At 38.9% G+C, this 23,430-nt stretch overlaps 1 protein-coding gene across 2 annotated transcripts in view; it reads right to left on the minus strand.

Annotated features, from left to right (window-relative positions):
* Dpp10 (dipeptidyl peptidase like 10) overlaps window positions 1–23,430 on the minus strand; it is a 1,579,922-nt gene that overhangs the window by 90,297 nt on the left and 1,466,195 nt on the right. For both annotated transcript variants that reach the window (XM_008834544.1, XM_008834545.2), the window contains exons 9-11: window positions 20,465–20,619; window positions 11,922–12,019; window positions 1,342–1,465 (exon numbers count right to left, since the gene is read on the minus strand). In XM_008834544.1, the coding sequence (XP_008832766.1) occupies window positions 1,342–1,465; window positions 11,922–12,019; window positions 20,465–20,619 (377 nt within the window). The remainder of the gene's footprint in view (window positions 1–1,341; window positions 1,466–11,921; window positions 12,020–20,464; window positions 20,620–23,430) is intronic.

The following is a 23,430-nucleotide window of genomic DNA, read 5'->3' on the forward strand; positions in this document are numbered from 1 at the left end:
AAGTTTACTTTTATTTTTTTATATTTCCCTACTGGAAAATTTCATCTGATTATTTGCTAAGGTCATTCTTTATTAAATGCCTTTCTCATATTTTTTCAAATGTTCTCCTAATATTGTTAAATTTGGCTTTGGTCTGGTTTTGAGAGAGACAAATGGGTTATAATTCTCTAAATATGTAGTATGCACTGCTTTGAGAATTCTACACTGTTCACAATTTTCTACTGAACTTTAATTTTCCATTAGAAAAGTAAACTTTCTTCTGGTAGACAGAAAATGTTGAAACATTGAACCAAAGATGAAAATATCTTCTATGGAAAAGAAACAGTTCTTTGGTGGAAGCCTCAGCAGAGGTTTCTCCTACATACCCCCAACTTCTGAGGTTCCTGCTCCATAAGCCCTATCACCACAAGACAAATGTTTCTTGCTGATTTCTTAGATGGCTGAGGCCCTCCTGGTTTGCTTAAGTTCTGTCCCTTTGCTTTGGTCTCAAATATGATGCCAGTACAGAGGACTGGAGATAAGAGTTTAACAGTCCAGCATTTGCCTGTTCCCTCCATTGTCCAGTAGCTGAAAACAGTAGTTTCATGTATGTTTCTAGTGGATTCCAGAAGAAGACCAATCAAGCAATGCTCACTCCATCTTTCCCATATCATAAATTTGGAATTTACTTATTAAATGGTCTGAGAATGGGCAGACATAGCTCATGTGGACAGAACTTCATGTGGTTCAGGCCATCTGTGTGCTGCATACATTCATTCACTCATTTCCTTAAAAGCTGAGTGAGTTCTCTTCAGTTCATCCTTGATGGTGTTCCCTTTACATTTGCAAGATTTATTGGTTATGGATTAAAGTATATTTAAAATCATTTTTAATTTTTTAATATATATGTATGTGCATGATTGTATATGTCTTTGTATGTGCACATGTGTGTGCATGTAAAGGGCACTGGTTGTCTTCCTCAATTGCTCTCCACCTTCCATATTGAGGCAGGGTCTCTTACTGAACCTGGAGCTGGCAGATGCAGTAATTCTACATAACTGACGTGCTCTGAAGTTACTCTTTCTCTACTTGCCAAGTTTTTATGAGTACAAGGGTGCCACCATGCCCACTTGGAATTTACCTAGGTGTTAGGGATTGGAGCTCTGATCATCAAGTTTGTGAGGGAAGCACTTTATCCTCTTGCACCACCTCCCCAGCCCTTAAGTGTGCACGATACATCATTTTCTTACAGTGGTTGGAAGTGAAGTATTAAAAGATTTATATGAAAGCATCCTTGAATTCCATGACAATAAATCATAACAATTTCACCTTACACATAAGATGCAAATATGTTAAACTCACCCTACTACAAGCCCCGGTGGTTGACTCACAGACTGTGAGGATGGAGATGTTCTGAGGCCGGTTCAACCACCTGACTACTGTCCTGGTGTTGCTCACCCATTTAACCATGGTGATGTAATATTCTCTAATGTGGAAACAAAAATTAAAATGGATGCTTAGAGCTTGAGAATCAGTACAGGACCAGTAAGAGTAGTCAATAACTGAAACAATATAAGGATGATATTGAATTCTGTGTACATATTACACATCTGCTCATTTGAGTATTCACATATATAAATGCAACTAAATGTGTATTATATACACATATGCATATATACACACATATACAAATATACAGAAAATATAAGAAAACAGCTAAAAATAAATTATTTCCCTGAAAAGCAATTTTTGGAAAAAATAAATGAACAAATATTCTGCTTTTGCAAAAAACGCTTTTTAGTTAGCAATATCACTCATGAAACTAGTACACAGTTTTAAAAGCTTATAAAGCGCAATCACCAGCTAATAAAGAGACAGAACTTAGTGATGGCTTAATGATTATGTCTTACACTCAAGCGTCATGGTTTATCTCATACATGAGGTCTTTGGCTACAGAGATACAAATGGTATATGTGATGGATAACCTTCTTGTCAAGTTGATTGGTGTATTAGTCACTTTTCTGTTGCTGTGATAGAAACACTGACCTGAGCAACTTATAGAAAGAAGGAGTTTATTTTGAGCTTATGGTTCCAGAGTAATTACAGTCCATAATGGCAGGGAGGCGTGGTGGCTGGAGGTGGCTGGACCAGGAGCAGCAGAAGCCAAGCTCTCACATCATCATGCAGGCACAGGAAGCAAGAGAGCAACTAGAGGTCTGGCATGGCTTAAGAACTCTCTAAACCCACCCCCCAGTGACTTGCTTCCTCCAGGATAGCCACACCTTCTAAAACCTCCCCAAATAGCACTATCATCTGAGGACAAAATGTCTGAACAATTGGAGCCTTTGGGGGACATTTTCATTCAAACCACCACATTCCATCTCCTGACCCCCACAGGCTCATGATCATATAAAATGCAAAATTAATTTAGTCCAACTTTAAAAGCCCCCATAGTCATTATCAGTTTCAATACAATTCAAAAGTCTACAGTCTGAAGTATATTCTGAGACTCAGATAAATATCTTAACTGTAAGCCTCTATAAAATCAAAAGACAAATTACATACTCATATAGTGGAACCTAATACACATTCCCATTCCAAAAGGGAGGAATGGAGACATAGTAAGGAAATACTGGACCAAAACAAGACCGAAAACCAGCAGGGCAAACATCAAATCCAGTAGCTCCACGTCCAACTTCTGGGACTTTACTTCCAAAGGGCTTAGATGGCTCAGCCTCTCTAGATTTGCTGTGTGCAACACATATCTCTCTCCTGTGCTGGTACCACTCCCTGTATGCAGGTCTTCTTGGCAGATGTCTCACAGCTCTGGCATCACGGACTTCTTGGGGTCTCCATGGCCAACCAGGCTTCACCTTCACAGCTTCACACAGTGACCTATCAGGGCCTTCTCTAGGCAGGGGCACCTGTGCTTCACACTGCCTGGCCTCCGAAGCTCTCTGAAACCTTGGAGGAAGAATTGATGACCCCTTTACTCTTCCATCTTTCATGCCTCTAAAGCCAGCACCAGGTAAATGACACTGCCAAGTTTGACTGCAAGTTTGGGGTGACCCCAGCCTGCTTTATCCATTTTAGAAGCTTTTCTCTTCCATGGCTCCCGTAGCATTTTTCTTTCACAAGTTGGAGGCTTAACTGGGTGTGGTCTTGCTCTGGAGGCACTCTCTCTACTGTTTAAATCCAATCTCTAGGCCCCTCCTTAATCACTTTAATCTCCTTATCAAAGGGATTTCTCCAGCACATACCGAAGCACCAACATTTTCTTCCTAGTGCTCTTTTTCAATCCAAACTGTATTTCTTTCTGCCCCATTTTCTCTTTTTCACTGTAGATCTGCATAGTATTCACCAGTAATATCCATGCCATCATTTTAATATTAGGCTGTCTTGAAATTTCTTCTGCCAGAGAAATTAGTCCATTGCTTTTCAACTTAGCCTCAGGCAAGCTTTTAGGTCAAGGGCAGACTCCAGCCAGACTCTTTGCCAAAATACCCCAAGTGCTGTTTAAATCCTTATTTCCCTCTGGAACTGCATTGTTTTCAGCACTACTTTCTTCCAGGTGTTTTGTAGAACAGCCTCTTAAGCTCTACCTACAGCAATCAACCACTTTTCTAGCCCATAATTTCAAAATCTTCTACATTTTTCCAAAACCCCACATGGTCAGGTTCTTCACAGCCAACACCCCACTCTTGGTACCAATTACTGTATTAGTCACTTTTCTGTTGCTGTGTTAGAAACACTGACTGAGCAACTTTTAGAAAGAGGAGTTTATTTGAGCTTACAGTTCCAGGGGAATTACAGTCTGTCATGGTAAGGAGGCATGCTGGCTGGAGGTGGCTGGACGAGGAGCTGCAGAAGCCAAGCTCTCACATCATCATGCAGGCACAGGAAGCAAGAGAGTGACTGGAGATCTGTCAAAGCTTAAGAATTCTCTAAGCCCACCCCCACTGATTTGGTTCCTCCAGGATAGCCACACCTTCTAAAACCTCCCCAAACAATGCCATCGTCTGGGGACAAAATGTCCAAACACTTGGAGCCTATGGGGCCATTTTCATTCAAACCCCCAGAACTGACATTTAAAATCAGCCGATAGACACATCTATGGTCATGTCAGTGAGAGTATTTCCAGAGAGGTTTAACTAAGGAGGGAAGACCCACCCTGAATGTGGGTGGTACCACCACATGGACTGGCGTGCTGGACTGAATAAAAAGGAGAAAACAAGCTGAGCACCAGCATTCATCTCTCTGCTTCCTGACTGTGGATCAGTGTGACCAGCTGCCTCATGTTCCTGCCACCATCAATTCCCAGTCATGATAGACCCTACCCTGTGAGCCACAATAAACCCTTCCTTCCTTAAATTGTCTTTTTTTTTGGGGGGGGGGTTGAAAGGTTTTATTTTTAGACTGAATGACAAAATAGTTATTTTGGTAGTAACAGGTTTCAAGGAGTTATGAATTTGAATGACAGTTTTAAACATGAGCAATGCAATTCTGGAAGGGGGATCACCAGCTGGTCTTGAACTTGTGAACCTTCTATCTCAACTTCCCAAAGTAGTTGGGATGACAGGCCTGTGCCACCAGGCCTGCCTGGTTTATCTCATTCCTCTTAGCAGTTGAATGCCATATATATGTGTTCCTTAAATTGCTTTTGTCAGGTATTTTATTTCAGCAATGAGGAATGTGACCAATACCACATGATTTAATTTTTTTGTCTTTGTGTATTAAGAGCCAGTTTCAATCTTTTATTCTTTATATTTCATTTTATAACATTGTTGCTTAACTTGTTTGAAACAGCTTAAAATAAACATCAAACTGTAGCAGCTGAAAGGGCATTAAAATTTTAGTATAGGATTAATGTTAATTAGTGGTACATAGAATTTCCTCAAAGTGATGGAAGATTAGGAAAAATCTACAAATCTCATTCATAATACATTTAGATTGTATGTTTAAAAACTAAATAATGTAGCATAAAACTCCAACCTCTCCAGAATAAGAATTCATTTATGGGGCTGGAGAGATGGCTTAAAGGTTAAGAGCAAGTATTGCTCTTATAGAGGATTTGAGTTTTCATCCTAGCACTCATGCCTGGCAGCTCACAAACGCTTGTAAGTACAGCTCCAGGGGAGCTGATGCCCTCTTCTGGCCTGTGCTGGCACACCATGCACATGCACATACCCCCAACACATGCACACATAACTAAAAGCAGTTAAAATAAGTTGGGTATGATGGCACAGGCCTTTAATCCCAGCTCTTGGGAGGCAGAGGCAGAGGGATCACTGTGAGATCAAAGCCAATCTGTTCTGTACAGCAAGTTTTAGGCTAGCTGGGGCTACAGGGGGTTATAGCTTTAAAAAAAACTTGAAAAAATTCATTCATCAAAAATGGTTTGATATATGATAAAAGGTAAAAACAAAAATATTTTCTATATACTGTCCCAGTTTCATAATGGAAAAGTAGCATTGGAAACCATTTGAAAACTGACATCCATGCATGTTGAGATATAACTAATTTTTGTGTGATTTAGTGAAAAATATCATCTATAGAAGAATTACACGGATCAAGTCTCCTGTGCTTCCACATCTCTGGGCTAAAAATGTGGCTTCATGAATCTTGTGTTCCTCACATTCAAGCAACTAAAGTTTCCCCTAAACATGTCAGCCCGTCAAAGGGAAGATGTCAGCAAAGGACAAATTGCTATGGACTGATGCCTGACAATTTTTTTCAACAGTCTCATTGAAACATCTGGCAGCTTTATAAACAGCTGAGCCCTGCTTACAAGTTGCCAAGAAACTCAGAGGAGTCATAACACCAAGTCTCCTAAATAGAGTTAATAAGGCAACCTTGAATAAAATTATGGATTGGGCTTGCTACCTTGTCAACTCACTGTGCTATGGGCTGCTATAAGAAAGACGGTCCTTTTCTCATACAATGCCTTGTTTAAATAAATTTATATTGGATACATGACCATATTTATCAATATGAACATTAACTTTTGATAGATTATAGAAAATAATTAAGCTTGGATAATAGAGATAGTGGGTCCAAAACACAATCAGGAAAACAAAGGCTGAATTATATATTTTTTGAATGATAGGTATTGACTTTGTTCAAAATTTGGCTAAAATTAAGATGAAAAATTTAAGCATTTATCCAAGACTATAAAATCAAAGCAGTGATATCTTTGGGGAAAAAGTTTCTGCACTTGTTTTTAAGCCTAATCAAAAATTTGTCTTGCCTCTAGGGGTGGTGCACACTTTAATCCCAACACCCAGGGAGTCAGAGGTATGCAGATTTTTATGAGTTCTAGGACAGCCAGGTCTACATAGGGAGATTTAGGCCAGAAATGGCTACACAGGGAGACCATGTATCACAAACAAACAAACAAACAATTTGTCTCAATTTCCTAACCTAGGTGATCTGGTGCAAATTGAGGAGAGGAAACAACATGAATGATTTCAAAGAAGAAAAAAAAAACCAAAACCAAAACAAAGAAATAGAATTTAAAGATTCCTCTGGAGCACTGTCATTTTGAAAGCAAAGTGCTTCTAGAACAATCACTGCACACCCTTCACAGAAATGGTGGTTTTATTTTATCTATTGCCCAGGACAGCCTGCAGTGATTCCCTAAAAGATCTCATATGTGGAAAACAGTTCAAAGCCTACCAAGAAAAATCTAGTAAACAGTGTTTTTAAGTGAATACTAATTTAGATGCAAAATTTCTAAGATAAAAATAACTATTTGTCAAACAGTCATGTTGCTCTTTTATTAAATAATGTGATTATTTTGTGCATAAATTACCTTACACGTACAAATAAAATTTAATCTGATATGAGACACCTTATTACACATCTTATTTATATCCAAGAGGACCGTGTACTTGGCATTCAAAATCTGAACAATGATAATTTTTGTCTGTTGACTTTGAACAGTTTTAAATGAGGCAATTTTCTAGTGCTGAAAATTCCTGTGTTAAGTTATAAATCTGTAATATGAATGCTAAAGCTTAACATGTAGGTACTGAGGAAATACATGTACACCAGCTAGACCACTTCTATCCTCTGCTTTCTTCCCCCAGGATCCCAGTTGCACAACTCACATTGATTCCTAGTCCATACTCTGCTTGCTCATAAGCATGAAGCTTTCTCTGAAGGAGGGGCTGGGTCTAATGGAGCCCATCACACTCCTCAGCCTGCCTTCAGGTTCATCTATCCTCCTGGAACTCCACCCCATGAACACAGTGAATCCTTTTATCATGACAAATGGCCAGCAGAAAAGGCCCTTTCTTATCAATGACTTTTCTGTGTCATTGTTGTGCCTAGTTTCCATGACTCTGGATAATTAAGGAACTCCTTGAGGACTGTGTCCTCTGAGCCACAGGGACAGAGACAAGCTGGTTAAAGGGCCAGTGCTGAAGTCAGTGAAACTTTCCGTGCTGGGTGGTCTGGCTCAGGAGATCTAAGTGCCCAAAGAGGATGTGGAACAGAGGACCAGCATGAGAGTATTTTCCCTTCCTTCCTTTCCTTCCTTCCTTCCTTCCTTCCTTCCTTCCTTCCTTCTTCCTTTATTTCGTGTTTCTTCCTGTCTTCAGATATGTGGGAGGGGGCTGTGTAAGCATGTGTATAAATGTGCATGGAGCGGGACAGAAATCCACTTCCCTTGTTTACCTTAGTTATTCTCCAGTTATTTTTTGAGACAGGTTAAGTGGCCTGAAGTCTCAGCAATTCAACCATGGTGGCTGGTCAATGAGCCACAGTGATACTCATGTCTCTGCCTCTCCAGCACTGAGATGAGAAACACGCACCACCATGTCTGGATCTTTTTATGGAGCTCTGGGAATCAAACTCAGGTCTTCAGGTTTTCTCAGCAAGCACTTTACTGACTCACCCATGTCTCATGCCTGTGTTGTCATTCGCTCACTGTCTAATAACTTTTCTATGTTGCCAGAATAATCTTTGCATACCTGTAGATGTATTTTATTCTAGAGAGCCCAGAAATTCTACCCATAAGTTCATTGTGGCAGGATTCCTGATACACTCAGACCCACTAGCCTCCTAAGGTCTCTATTACCCACCCACCATACATCACTTGCAAGAAGGGTTCTTTAGGCCACTTCTATGAAAACAGATGAATGAATGAGTTAGACTTCTTGAAATATCCAGATAGATCTTGGAAGAAAGGGAAATGCAGTCTACACTTACATCAATGATGTAGGTCAATGACAGCATCAAGCCCAAGGTGACAGGGGCACTCCCAGAGTGCTTATCAGTGATGCAGGCCAAGAATAATGGTCATAAAAGGCAAATGATGAAAGAAAGACTTCCCAAATAAAATCATACTAAAGTCACCAAGTAAGGACAACCAAAGGCAAACCATGATTTTTCCCGTTTCAGCTGAGAGATCCAAACATAGATGACAGCACAGGGTGAGGAGATCCCTAAACAGGTAAAGGCACTGGCTGCTAAGCCTGGCAATCTGAGTTCCAACCCTGGGACCCACATAGTGGAAGGAGATTCCCTCAGGTTGTAGTCTGACCTCCACATATAGGTATATAAAAATAATTTAAAAATGACAATGCATTTTTTCAGAGGATTTTTGACAGTTATCTAATCTATAGGAAAATTTCACATAATTCATTTTCATAAAGTAATAATTTCAGCAGCACTGAAGTATATATACACTTTGAAGTTCTTTCTAAGTTTTCTGATAAAGGTATTGAGTATTTGCAATATCTTAAATACCCCCTAGTTTGACCTCTTGCAAAATATCTCTACTCCTCAAGATGAGGTAAGTCATCTGAACGCCCACTATGTTTGATTCTTGGGACACCGAAGAAGGACTGTTACTCTAGGTTCCACTGAACTGGATTCTTTTCAGAATCAACACAAACTATAGTTTAAAGAAAGATGAACTGAACTGCTACTGAAGACATCTTGCATTCTCAGTCTATGTACATTTGATGATGTATCTTAACTGAGTCAGCATAAATAAGTAAAAGTCAATAAAATGAAGAAGAAAGGAAGGTAGGAATTAGGAAAATAAATATGTTTTCCCCAACTTAACTCACTCTTTTTATTTGAACTTATTTTGGGGAGTTTTCATCATATCTATACCTACCTCCCCACCTGCAACTCCTTGTATGTGTTCCCCTCTACAACCCATCTCAAATTCATGTCTTCTATAAATGTCATTGTTTTGTATACATTGTATTTTATATTGTATATATTGTTTTATACTATTTAAATATTTACATGCATGTTACATGCATTATATGTTATAAATATGTATGCATATGTAAAAACATATTTATATATAAAAATATAATTATAAAGCCTACTACATTCAAGTAACATAGCTTCATGTGCACATTTGAGCATGGACAAAATATCAGGAGCTCAGCCCTGAAGAAACCTGACTCTCCCTCCTTCAGCAGCTGTGAACTGCTTGTTCTTCAACTATAGATGTGTCCTTGTGGGCCCTTCCTCCATTCTTGCTGGAAAGTCAGCTGGTGTGGTCTTCTACAAGAAATCATATTGCTGAGAGTTCATGGCTACTATATCCCTGTCATATGTTCAAACATAATATTAAGTGTTTATATCACATATGTTCTATTACCCTTGCCACACTTTTTCCTCCAAATACTTCCTGTTTCCCCTTTCCAGGGCCCTTTCAGTTTTCTGGCCTCTACTTAAATCTCCTCTTATTTTCATTTTTCATTTTCACTTTTTTTTTTATGCAGTCTCACATGTGCCAGATTGGCTTTGAACTTACTATGCCACCAAGGATGACCTTCAACTTGTGAAATGCTCCTGACTCCTCTTCTTCCCAAGGCTGGGATTATACGCATTCATCACCACACCCAATTTATGTGATGTTAGTCATTGAACCCAAGGATTCATGCATACCAGCCAAGCATTCTACCAATTGAGGTACACCCCCAGTTCTTCTAATGATTTAATCTGTTTATTTTGATCTTTAAACAATCCAGAGGAAAAGAGTAAAGAGCCACATAAAATGTAGGCACTTCTATAACTGTTTCACTTGTGATGACCTCACTCTTGTCTCCAAATCAATCTCAGAAAGGGAATTTTCTGTTTGGTTCATTTAATCCTACTTTTTGCAAGATGCCCACTGTCAACCACCTTTGAGGTTTTCCCATTTTAATGTGGATAAAATGCTCCATAAGTAGATGGAACAGTTCTTATCTTATTGTACTTGTGCCAGCAATTAGCACTGAGATTCTATCATAAGCATTCACTCTTTAGGGGTTCTATCTATTCCATTCATTAAAAAAATACATCAGGCAGTTAAAGAGAGTTTTTTATTATAAATATTACATAACTTCTATTACTTTTTGTGATTTCTATACTCATCAGACTGTACTATCTATAAATATCCCCAATTGGGATGAAATTTTCTTAAATATGTCAACATTCAAGTCAACTTACAACTGCAATCAGTCACCCTGTGCTGTTTATGGAAATCATCAAAGTAAACATTAAGTTGAGCCCCATATCATTCAGTATAGCATGGGCTATGTTATACATACATATATGTAACAACACTATAAACATAACACAAACTCAAAAAAATGGGGCATTTGATGGATTCAAATGGACATGAACAGGCTGTCCATTTTTCACCATTAGCTGACCTGCTTTATCGCCAGAACCTTGGTAAACTGACAAAGAACTACAGCATCTGAAGGAAACTTTTCTGAATTTTCAGACATTTTGGATTTCAAAGGATACATGATTGTTTATTTAGTCAGTGCCAAAGATTGCCAATATTAAATATATGCTCCAGACACATAAAATGTGTTCCATTTCTCTCTGTTCAAATTTTCTAACTTCGTTTTTAATCTTTGTGTGTGTGTGTGTGTGCACGTGTGCATGCGTGTGCGAGTGTGTGTGTGTGTTTAGATGTGTGTGACAGTCAGAGGATAATATCACATGTCAGTCTTGGCCTTCTACTTTGTCTGAGACAAGATTTCTTAGTGTTTACTGCTAGTCCAGCAGGCTAGCTTGTCCATGAGCCTGAGCGTCTCCCGTTTTTACCTCCCGTCTCACCATAGGTGCACTGAGATTATAAATGCAAGCTAGCACGTCTGGCTTTATGTGGATTCTGTGGATCCAAAGTCAGGTCCTCACCTGCTTTACCTATCTGCCTATATTCCTAGCTTCTGTTCAAACTTTGTAACTATGAAGATTTATTATGTGGCATAAGTTGATACAAATATTCCATTTAATCTCTCTGCTTTCAGAATAATGTCAGATAATCTTGGGCAAAATGTAGGAGAAGGTGGGGTGTACTAAACACATTTTAGAGGGAATTCACTCTCTCACTTTTTGTTGCTTTTAATTTTTCCTGTCTGAGACAACTTATGTAGCCCAGACTGGCCCTAAACTCCTTATAGAGTTAAAGATGTCCTTCAGCTTCTGATCTGCCACTTCCTAAGTGTTAGAATTACAGATATACGCCACGACGTCCAGTCTATGCAGTGCTGGAGGACTGATTAAATTGAAGGCTTCATGCACGTTAGGCAGTCACCCTAACAACTGAGCTGCATCTCAAATCCTTGGTTTTAGTCTCTTAAAGAACACTATTGGAAAAAATGGAGCCACTGGTCTCTGGAAGAAAATTCAATGGAAAAATTATCCTCTGTCCTCATCTTTGTCACATCTCTAGCCAAAAAACCCAATCATCAGTATCTTTAGTCATTTTGTGTTGCAGATAATCACCTTGAAACTAAATGCTTCTTGGGAAGAGCCAGACATCCAAAATGACTTCATTCCCAGTTGATTGAGGCAACCTCAGCTTCATTTTCAAGTGAAATTGTGCTGTCGAACATAGCACTCTCTAAATTGCAACAAAACGATAATTGGATTGAAAATATCTATTTCCCCTTAAAAGTGAAATTGAAATTGCCTACCTTGATTTAAAGATGTCGGGTGGCATCAGCTCCAATGTATGAGTTGGTCCGTATAGGTTTACAACATATAATTTTACTGTTGGGTTCACTTGACCTGCCTTTGAGAAAATGAGAATTGTAATATGTACTTTATAAGACTTAGACTGTATTGAGACAAAAAAGAAAGGTCGTTTGGCTGGTTTACTTTTTGTGTGTTGCTGGAGATACAAAGTTTAATTTGTCTAAAGTAGAAATGAGTTTAAATTCAACAACCTGATTGCTTTCAATTGTTTTTGCAGACTGCTGCTTCTGGAACATGTTAGTCAGACAATTAAAGGTGACGGGAAATCAGGGTGGCTTTATTCATCAGACAGTGCTGCTGTTTGGTTTCCCTAGAACGGCAGAGAGCTGGATGTACGACAGAGTTTATCCACCAAATGACTACGAGCATCGTAGACTATGACCCACTGAGGGAAGGTTTTGATGGGAGGCATGGAGGGAAGGGAAGGAAGCAAGAATGAGAAAGAAAGGGAGAGAGGGAGGGAAATGAAGGAAAAGGCAGAAGGGAGGGAAAGGAAGAGGAGGAAATGAAAGGGAGGGGGTGAGAAGGGAGCAGCCAATGGGAGGTGAGAGGAAAGGGAAGGGAACCAGAAAGAAGGGGGAGGGGAGGAAAACAGGGAACAGAAGAGAGAAGAAGGAAAGGGGAGGCTCAGGAAGAGAATTGGGAAGGGAAGGGAAGGGAAGAGAAGGGAAGAAGGGAAGGGAAGGGAAGAGAAGAAGGGAAAAAGGGAAGAAGGGAAGGGAAAGAAATAGGAATAAGGAATAAAAGGGAGAAAGAAAGGGAAGGGATCGGACAAGGAAGGGAAGCAAACAGAAAAGGGTAGATGAGGGAAAGGGAAGAGGACAGGAAAGGAGAGAAGACTGGAGTGGGAAGGGGACCGGAAAGGGGAGAGGACTGGAGTGGGGAGGGGAACGGAAAGGGGAGAGGACTGGAGTGGGAAGGGGACCGGAAAGGGGAGAGGACTGGAGTGGGAAGGGGACAGGAAAGGAGAGAGGTTAGGAAAGAGAAAGGAAAAGAAGGGAAAGACAGGGATCTTGATGGCATAGAAGGAAAAGGTCACGGGAAATGTCACTCACACAGAGGATTACAGAAATCCTACCTAGAACTGATGCCTACAAGTTGTCCACGGGGTATGCCATGTGTGTGATCACATACACAAGTAAACAAATAAAACGTATCTTTAAAAAGTTAGAAATATTGGAAATCATGCCCACATGAAGACTATGTCACATGCTTAAGATTCAAAAGAGCCTAATATTTGCCATTGCATTAATGTACCCAGTCTTCATCTTTAAGCTAATTACTAATTGGGATGACTCAGATATTTAAATGACCCTTGAGAGATGGAAAAACAGTCCTTTCTGAGCCTGTGGCAGGAAGAATAGAAATTCAGGGACAAGCACTTATACTTTGGGTTCAGTGAATCTAATTTTATTCACAAATAATAACTATCAAGCACAATGATCAGCACATTTCTGGTTTTTAGGATGCTCTAAAGGCATTATGTGGATTTTGTTCCCAAATAATGCAGTAAGTTAGGACTTACTGCAGTCCTAAAATAATTAAAACTATTTTCCAGATGAAAATGAAGAAGGTAAGGTGGACTCAGTAATAGCCAAGGGAGCTGATACTTAAATTAAGGTTCTACTGTGCCTTCTATTCATTCCCAGGCAATGACCAACAAATGCTTGCTAAACATAGTGTAAGCAGGAAAAGGGAAGGACAAAGAACTGTCTATGATGTCTCAACCAGTTTAAAAAGCCTGTGAAAGACTGTGTACCTGATGGGGTGGGGGTGGGGTGGCTCTGAAGTCACAGTGTTTGCTGCACAGCCAAGGACTTGAGTTCAGATCCTCAGAAACCTATGAAAATGCCAGCTGGGCCTGGTGACCTGACTATAATTACAGCCTCAAAAACTGGGAACGGGGATCCCCAGAGCAAGCTTGCTAGAGAGATTAGTCATATCAGTGAAGCCTCAATTTTACTGAGAAAACCTGCCTCAATTAACAAAGTGGAAGAGCAATTGAGAATGATTTTTTCTTCAACCTCCGGTTTCCACATACATGCACTTATGTGCACTTGTGCCCCCCTACACATGCAAAACCATGCAAACACACACACACACACACACACACACACACACACAAACAATGGAAAATAAATACAAAGAATGTCTTCACGGATAAATGATATACCAAATCACTTGGTGAAACTTAGATGTGTTTCTAACCAACATGCAGTTATCCTTGGGTGTGGCTGAGTCTTGAAGAGGTTATGTGACATAGAGAAGAAAGAAAGGGAAATTAAATGTGACCAGTTAAAAAAAATCAAAGAGAGTGATAAAATCTATTTAAGGATGCAAAAGGACTCATACTCCAGGAATCAGCATTGACAAATATGGAATTAAATTAGAGTTTAAAGCAAGGTGATACGTTCCACCTTAAGTGAGTAGGCCCTTAGCCACTGTATTGTTTGGTTGTTAAAAGAGATTGACTGAAGACAAGATAAATTTCCGATACAGGACTTGAAGCAATGGAGCTAGAACTGATCTGGAAGCTTCCTCCTTGAACACTAGTTCTCATGGTTCTAGACAATACTATATATGTTGCTAAGGGAGAAAAATCAATCAAAGTTGCAACCCCAGCAGAGATCAGCCCAACTCTGGAAGTATGTCTTGCACAAGTTGGAAACTTCTAGTGAAAGAAATTGATCAGAAAATTCTTTTGATAGAGAAATGCATGCATGACTGTTAGGAGGTGTTATGGGTTTGTGGAGCAAAGGGCTTCCTGGAAGATGTCCTGATCATGCTGACACAGCTCTGCCTCAGATTTTAGAAAGCTTTTCATTGGCGCAGACCTTGTATTGTCTGGGCATATTTATCTTTTACCATTTGGTCTGCTGTTCTTGTGAAATTCCTTTCATCTTTCTTGTTTTAATTTAGTTGTCATGTTCTTCCTTCAAACTACCAGCTTTACCCATTTACTTTGTAGTTTTGTCATTTTCCTAGTGAGATCAATGTGCTAAAATCTAAAACTAGACTATGTATGTATATGACCATTCAGAGTGTTCATCACCAGCAGTACCAGTTCACGTCTCCTGCAACCACCTCACAGTTGATCCAATCTAGACCCAGAATATCTGGGTGTGGAACTACATATTTGAGTTTATCCATATTTCTAAATATACGATATGCAATTCTGACAAAACACTGGTCTGTATTTACCATATCATCTATCACTCAATCTATCACCTGTCATCTATATCATATATCTAGCATCTGTAAATTAACTATTATCCTACATTTCTCATCTGTCATGTAACATCCATGTATCTAGCTATCATCTATCTATCTATCTATCTATCTATCTATCTATCTATCTCTCTATCTATCTATCTATCTATCTATCATCTATCTATCTATTATCTATCTGTCTGTCTATCATCTATCTATCTATCTATTGTCTATCATCTATCTATCTATTGCCTATCATCTATCTATCTATCATCTATCTATCTATCTGTCTATCTTCTATCATCTTTCTATAATCTATCATCTATCTATCAATCTATCTATCTATCTATCGATCAATCATCTATCATCTATTTTTCTTTGTATCTATCATCTGTCTATCATCATTTACCTCTATCATCTATCATTTTTTCTATCATTTTTCTGTCAGGTATCTATCATCCTAGCATCTATTTAATCTATCTATTATCTATCTATCTATCTATCTATCTAATCTATCTATCATCTATCTATATCTATCTGTCATCTATCTTCTTATCATCTACTATCTGTCCTCTAACATCTCTCAGCTCTCCTCTTTTTATTATACATCTATTAATCATTTATCATGTACCCATCACGTTTAATCAATCATCTTTATGTCACCTGTCATTGATCTATCTTCTATATCATCTATGTATTTATTTATTTAGTCTCTCATCTCTTTTCATCTATTACCTCTTCATCACCTACATCTCATCTATCATCTGTCATCTATCATCTATTATGCATCCACGTATCTATCATCTATCTATACCACTTATTTCTATCTACCTATCTTTTATCTATCATGTATCTATACTGTAAAATCTATCATCTCTCTATCATTTATCAACTATCCTTGATTTTTCTTCAATACAATCTATCTATCTATCATCTATCTATCTACCATCTATCTATCTATCTATCATCTGTCTATCTATCTATCAATCATCTATCATCTTTCTTTCTATCTACATCTATTTATCTACATCTATCTATCTATCTATCTATCTATCTGTCTTATATTCATTCATCCATCTGCCATGTCACCACATTATTAATTATCTCGGCACAGCTCACTGGATGTCAGAGGTTAGCTTTCATAAGATTGGCCCAGAGTGCCGGGAAGGCTTGATGAGTCAGTGCCTACTGAAGACTTCCTTCAGCAGGAGGCTGGTGACCAGAACATTAATACACAATTCAGAGAAATCTGAGTTCAAAATTTGACTCTGATATTTACTTTAAAATTACCATGAAGCATATATTAAGATTCTCAAACTCTATTTACTTGATTTTGCAAATCAAGACAAACATTTTTCTGAGATATGTTGCGAATTAGACATTTCATGTAAAAAAGTTTCTTTTCTTTGAATAAATTATGTCATAGTTTTGTTATATGAACTAACAAAAAGATGTACATAAAGTATCTAAAATAAGATATGGTAATAAACTAATTTTCACCTAGTAATGAAATATGTGCATACATACTCATTATTTAGTATGATAACTAGAGAAATAATGATATTAAATTAGATTGGCTCCTGTGAATTCTTAACAAAAGTTTATGACATACTTAGTCAGAGACACATAGTTTATGACCATATTGAGGGAATCTGTCACTGACACTGTGAGTTTAAAACTGTGCAAGATAACTTCTATCCCAATCATCCTCTATTGAACACTAAACACTGTACATAAAAGACCAGTTTCAGATAAAGACACCTCAGTGAAGCATCAGCCTGTCTCCAAAATTTGGCTATTTAGCATTCCATAATCTCAGTTCCATTTTTATTTTTCCATGGGGTTTGGAAATTAAGCATACATATCAAGTTCATTTGCATCTTTTAATATTTGAGTAATTTTGAGAGTGTGCAAATTAGAGAGTTCGTCTCTTTGCTTTTAACAGTCCCATTTGCCACAAAGACTGCAAAGCCATGGAATTCCTTCCTCTATGATTCTCAAACACAAGCTTCAATAATAATTAACCTTGTTTTACTGGCAACTAAATTGTCATTAAACGAGATAATGTTTTAATTAAGAAGATTAACCTGAGGTTACAGAGAGAGAACTCTGCAATCTCTTTTGTGCTGAGTCGCTAATGATAGGGTATTTTATGAGTACCAAATCATGCTGAATTAAGTAAAATTCAAATATATCTGTTTGGTGTAAGTATTTCATTAGTAAAGCTGACCATGCTAGGGTATTGCTGTGCTACTTTAAAATCTAGCTTAATTTAAGTTCAATTTAGTATGAACTTGAATGTTATCTCAATTTCCAAAGTATTACTTTCTAAAAGTTTACTGTATGCAAGCAAATTGAAACTGTTTGTAATGGGAAAATCTAGTCATCACTTAAAAATGGAATAGAAAATAGTAAGTTTGAAAATTATACTGACATACTCAAATGAGACTGAAATTTGTAGAGCGTACAAGGACAAAAATAAAACAAACAAACAACCCCCCAAAAGCCCAATCTTCCTTTCTTGATCCTTTCTTGAAAAGTAATGTCAAGTACCTAGGTGGAAGTCTCAAAGAAAAGCCATATCAGGACTAGTGTGCTTTTGCTTACTTTGGTCTGACAAAATGTCTTTCACTCATGTTTACTTGTTTTTATTTTTTATGTATGTGAATTATGGGGGGGTACTTAATGAGGGTACTCATGTACATCTAGTGGCCAAGGACCAAATTCCAGTGTCATCCTCAGAAACATAGTTCACAGACATTGAGACAAGAGTGATTCATTTGTGTAGATCTCTCCGAGGCTGAGCTGGCTGGCCAGTAAGCCTCAAGGATCCTGCTGCCTCTGCCTCCCCAGTGCTGGGATTGCAAACTTGCACCACCATCCTTGGCTCTGGGGACCAAACTTAGGTTCTCATGCTTGGGAGGCAAACACTGAGTCCTGTCGCTAACTCATGGTGGTGTTTGTTTTTAATACTTTCGGCAGCACTCACTATCCAAGAGGACCTTCTGTTACACTGGGTCCCTGTGCTGTAGGAACAAGACGGACTGCTGCCCCTATGGAGCTGCAGCTGCATTAGGATGCGTGAATGAACAGTACAAATAGAGATCCACAAATACCTGTGAATCTGACATGAAGATGTTTAGATTTCAGGAGCCTTTGTGAAAATACAACTTGACCTCTAGGGGCCTTATTTGAATTCTTTTCCTGTCCTCCCAATAGCTGTGACTTTTATAAAAGCACATAACTTTTTGGAATCTCTGATAGCCAAATTGTGAATCATATATGATTATGATTAAGAAAAAAACTGAATAGTCTTCCATAAAAATGTAGAAATGCTGTTAGTACCTGTGGCTTGTTCAATTAATAGACACATTTTATTGTGACAAATGAAATCACAAATTATTAAATAATAAGCTATCTAGAATAGTTGTGTATCTGAATTTCTGGTGACCTATTTCAATTTTCTCAACTATTTCTATTTCTCCATTTTTGAGCCTTAGTTTTCCCTCAGTGTGAGGCCTTAACCTGTACAAGCTTAATATTCTGGGTTTGTGACTGATAGGGCTATTTTAAGACACAGCTAAGGAGGGTGTTATTTTCATGGGACTCACAAGGATCTCACTCTTGTGAAATGAATTATCATGTTTTCCCTTCTATAGGCCTATTTTATTCATTTTGTACAGGGCAAAGAACAGTTGCATGTGCCTTTTACAGAACACCATGAGTTTTCTACTTTCTACCTTAATTGCTGGAAGAAGTCTTACAATTATTACTAAATCAAACAATGAGGGAATTAATCTATTGAAGACTTTTCAGTTTGTCAGGGAGTATAAAAGGATCTGCTATGCAGCTCAGAGGCTCAAACTTTTACCTAGAAAAACATGGCTGTACTTAAAATTGTGGAAAAGTCTGACAATGTTCTCTTGGAATACGACAAAAAAGTCTCAGTCAACAGGAACATTTTGTTGCGAGTGATCCCATCCTTATCCTAGCTTTTCTGTGTGGCCAAGGCAGGTGGTACATAGTAACCCTGGTTGGTTTTGTCAGGTACTGTGCTCACTTGATGCAGTATACATATCCAAGGATATCAAACCTATTGCAGTAGAAAAAACAAAACACAGCTCTCCAAACAGATGGCTCAAAAACAGCTTCTTCAGGATTGGTAAGACGGCATCTGCTGCCAAGCCTCATGATCTGGGTTTGAAATCCTATACCTACATGATGCAAGTAGAGAAGCAACTCTTGTAAGTTGTTCTCTGACCTCCACATGCGTGCTGGCATCTGCTGCCAAGCCTCATGATCTGGGTTTGAAATCCTATACCCACATGGCGCAAGTAGAGAAGCAACTCTTGTAAGTTGTTCTCTGACCTCCACATGCGTGCTAAGGAATGCATTGCCCCCCACCAAACAAGAGTGAGATCCTTCTCCCTCACTGGAGATCCTCATGCTCAATCAGTTTTTATCAGAGATTTACATGACATATTAACATATAGTATTTACCTACTCTAAGAAATCATCTGAAAAGAACTAGATTCTTTTCAACTAAGAACTCCCAACATATTTGGTTGTAGCATTTCTTCATCTTTTATAACGCCAACTCATAACCCATAAGGTATCTTGGAGACACCTTTGTTCTCACCTCAGTTCTCTCTAACCTTTTCTCACTCTCCTTTCAACTCAGAAGACAAGAAGAAAAAATAATCACGAATGAGCATCACTTTGAAAGAGTACAGTAAAATATGTCACACCTTAACTCACCTTTACATCTTTTTCAGTAATTTATTTATGCCTCTGTGTGTGTGTGTGTGTGTGTGTGTGTGTGTGTGTGTGTGTGTGTATGAACACACATTGTGGCTAGAGGTCAATATTTGCTGTCATTCAGTGCTGTCCACCTTGTTTTTGAGACAGAACCTCTCAATGGCCTGCAGCTCGCCATGCACATTAAGCTGTCTGGCCAGTGAATCCCAATGCTGGGACTAAAAATATGCACTACCATGCCTGGCTTTTTAACATGGGCTCTAGGGCAACAAATTCCAGCTGCTTTACTTTCACAAGTGCTTTACTGACTGAGCCACCTTTCCATTGCCACCTATATCTCTTCCTACCCACATGCTTTCTGGATTATTTGGGAAAAACTCAGAAAGGATTATTTGTCTGCACATAAGGGGAGCTTCTTTTCTCTTTCAGAGGTACTTATTTTTGAACCAAGCATGTTGTCTATAAAGCCACTGGTACAGAGATAAGGAACAAACAGAACTTTCACACTGCTTACCTTAGGGTATGGGTACTGCTTTGCTTTGGGGTACAGAGCTCCAGTAAACCGAGGTATAACCATGTTGGGCACCAAGGAGTCATTTATCATCAGGAAGGCAAGTCTCTCTCCATCGGGCGACCACCAGTGGGCAATATGAGAATGCAGAAGCTCCTCTAGAATAAACGAGTGTTATTTGAAATCAACTGTAGAGATGTGGGCTCAGTGGCCCCCACACACACCTGTCCTTGAAATCTCCATTGAGCATGTATGTTTTCCAGACAGTGTGCTGGATTTTATACACTTCCCTTAAGAAGTCTGTATTTCTGAGCTGATCTTTGAGTTCCAGGAATAGCAGAAGAACAGAATAAAACAGCAAATCTGGATTAGAAGTATTGTGGTAGTGTGGACCCTGCACATGGAAGCCGTACTTGAATGAAAAGAATACTAACAATGATGAGAGAGAGAGAGAGAGAGAAAGAGAGAGAGGAGAGAAAGTAAAACCACATACATTCATAACATCATTAATTCATATTTACACGCAAGGATTTTTCTTTCATTCAAACAAGTTGAGGATTCATTGACTCATTACACTATTTTAAGGTCTAAGTAGATAGAATTTTAAAATGTATAGGCATCTACTATAGATCTGCTGTCTGCTTTTCCATATTTACTTTCTGGCTCAGAAAGGTAATCTGTAGGAGTAACATCAAAGTCCCCACCCTATGCCTGCTGATTTCTACAGTTACAGAGTTTGAAAATGGAGAGAGGGAAATCAGGTTACTTATTTTCACAGTTTCATCCTGTAATGTCACCTCAGACTGGCTGTGAACCTTAATAATGTCTCTGTTCCTATCCATATGCCTTCTCTTCATGACTCTGTGTCTGGGAATGGTTCATGACTATGTTCATAGTGACAGGGATGACTTGGCCGCTCTTAGTTTAAATTATAGCAGGCTCCTCAGTGGCTTCCCAGCCCTTTACCCATAAGTTGTCTTGGTGTAAATAAACACTCTTCTAATCTTACTAAGTCAAGTGTTTCCTTTGGGAACCCTACCATAGTAATACAAGCGCAGACTCAGAAAATAGGCCTTCACTAGTAGATTTTGAGATTAGGTGTGGGGTGTGGTGTTTACTGTTATGTCTGCATGTGTTTGTGTGTCTATGTGTGTTTGTGCCTGTGTGTGTTTGTGTCTGTGTGTGTTTGTGTTTGTGTGTGCATATGTGTATGTGTGTGTGTGTTGTAATAATTCTTTGTTTCAGGGGGGATGTAAAGTATAGGGAATTCACAGTGAGAAATGTAGCTGTGAGTCATCAGTTGTCAGTGGGAGTGACCTGTAATGTGTACTCAGAGGGGCAAGGTATTGAAATATCAAATGCTTGTGACACTTTGCTGTTACAGGATCACCTGTGATCATAAAGATTGTGAAACATGGATGACACAGTTCTTCTGAGAACCCAGAAAAAAGTCACGAAAGTGAGAAACTGAGGCTATGAATGTAAGGTTAGGACATACATGCAGAACAAAGATCCCCATGGTGTTACTGGGGGGAGTGCTTTCTTTCTGCATTTGGGGAAAGATTGCCAGAATCCAACCCAACAATACTAGAAAATTGATCAATTATCTTGACCATGGACCCAAACTTCTCATTATGAACTGGTTATTGTTGGCTGCACTGAACACATGCTGCAATACCCCATTCTAAAATGAAATCTATGAATGGAACTAGACCATAAGAGCATATGTGACTATGTCTCTGTTTTGTTTTCTTTCCTTCATCTCACAGCTGTGACCCAAGGGTGTTTCTTAACACCAGCTGGCAGAAAAGGAATGAATGTGGGGTTGAACTGTGGGTAGGCCTGTGGGCATGTTGTGCATGAGCAAGCTGGAATTGGATAGCATCTATATAGTATCAAGTTCAACTGTTGCAAGGAATAACTAAAAAACAAACATTTCATGTACTGAACAAAGTATTTCGGCATTTTTAAAACAAGCTTTGGCCGAAGGCATGGATCTATTTTGACCCTTGCAGACTACCTAATAAATGCCCACTTGATCCGACATAGACAAAAAGTAAAACTAGATATTTTGTAGACTTATCAGAAGATGTAAATCAATGAAACAAGAAACTATTGGCATCAATTAATTTCACCAGAACACACCCATAGTCCAAGTGGCTCTCAATGATCACATGGACAGGATGGCCTTTAGAGCCTTAGTCAGCCTCAAGTCAGCAGGAAGTCCCACCTTCCTGCTAAGATTACTCCTTCCAGCATTACTCAGTCACTGGTATAGTGAGTGTTATTACCTCCAGACTAGCCCACGACCTGGTGGCAGACTGAATGCAAAGGAGCCCTTCCATCCAACTAGGCAGCATCTGTGTCACACAGAGATACATGTTCTGGGGGACTTGCATTTACTGCCTACAGTCCTGTGGACAAAGGCACCAAAATATCTCTCATGTGTTGCCATAACAACCTGCACTGCATCTGTGCTAATGGCTTTGATGGCAAAGAGAAGGGCCAAGGCGTGTTCACTGGAGGAATCTGGTAGTCTCATCCTGTGCACAATTGTTTATGTTCCTCAACTGGTGGGAACATGAAAAGTATGCTCTGCAGAAATTTTTCATTTTTTTTGGCAAAATTGGAAATGAGATGGCATCCTAGAGAAAACAGTATATCCCTCCTGCATAGTCAAGAGGAGCAGATCTATAAATAAGAGGGGGAAGTGGTAATGTCCTGTCATTAGAACACCAATAACCCACTGGATAGTTTGCTTCCCATTCTCTAATCATGAGGATGATTGGTTCAGAAGTCCTATTGCCTGAAGGAATAATGTTTTCAAGAGGAGCATAGGCACAAGTCCATTTCTCTGAATTGGAAATTGAAATTTCTCCCCTAATCACATTGAACTCATATGACTGAAAAATAAAACAGAACAAAAGCAAAAATTTGACAGGAAACACAGTCACTTTACTGGATCTGAT

The sequence above is a fragment of the Nannospalax galili genome, unplaced genomic scaffold (genome assembly GCF_000622305.1).
Source record: "Nannospalax galili isolate Female #2095 unplaced genomic scaffold, S.galili_v1.0 scaffold37, whole genome shotgun sequence".
In the NCBI taxonomy this organism is placed as follows: Eukaryota; Metazoa; Chordata; class Mammalia; order Rodentia; family Spalacidae; genus Nannospalax; species Nannospalax galili.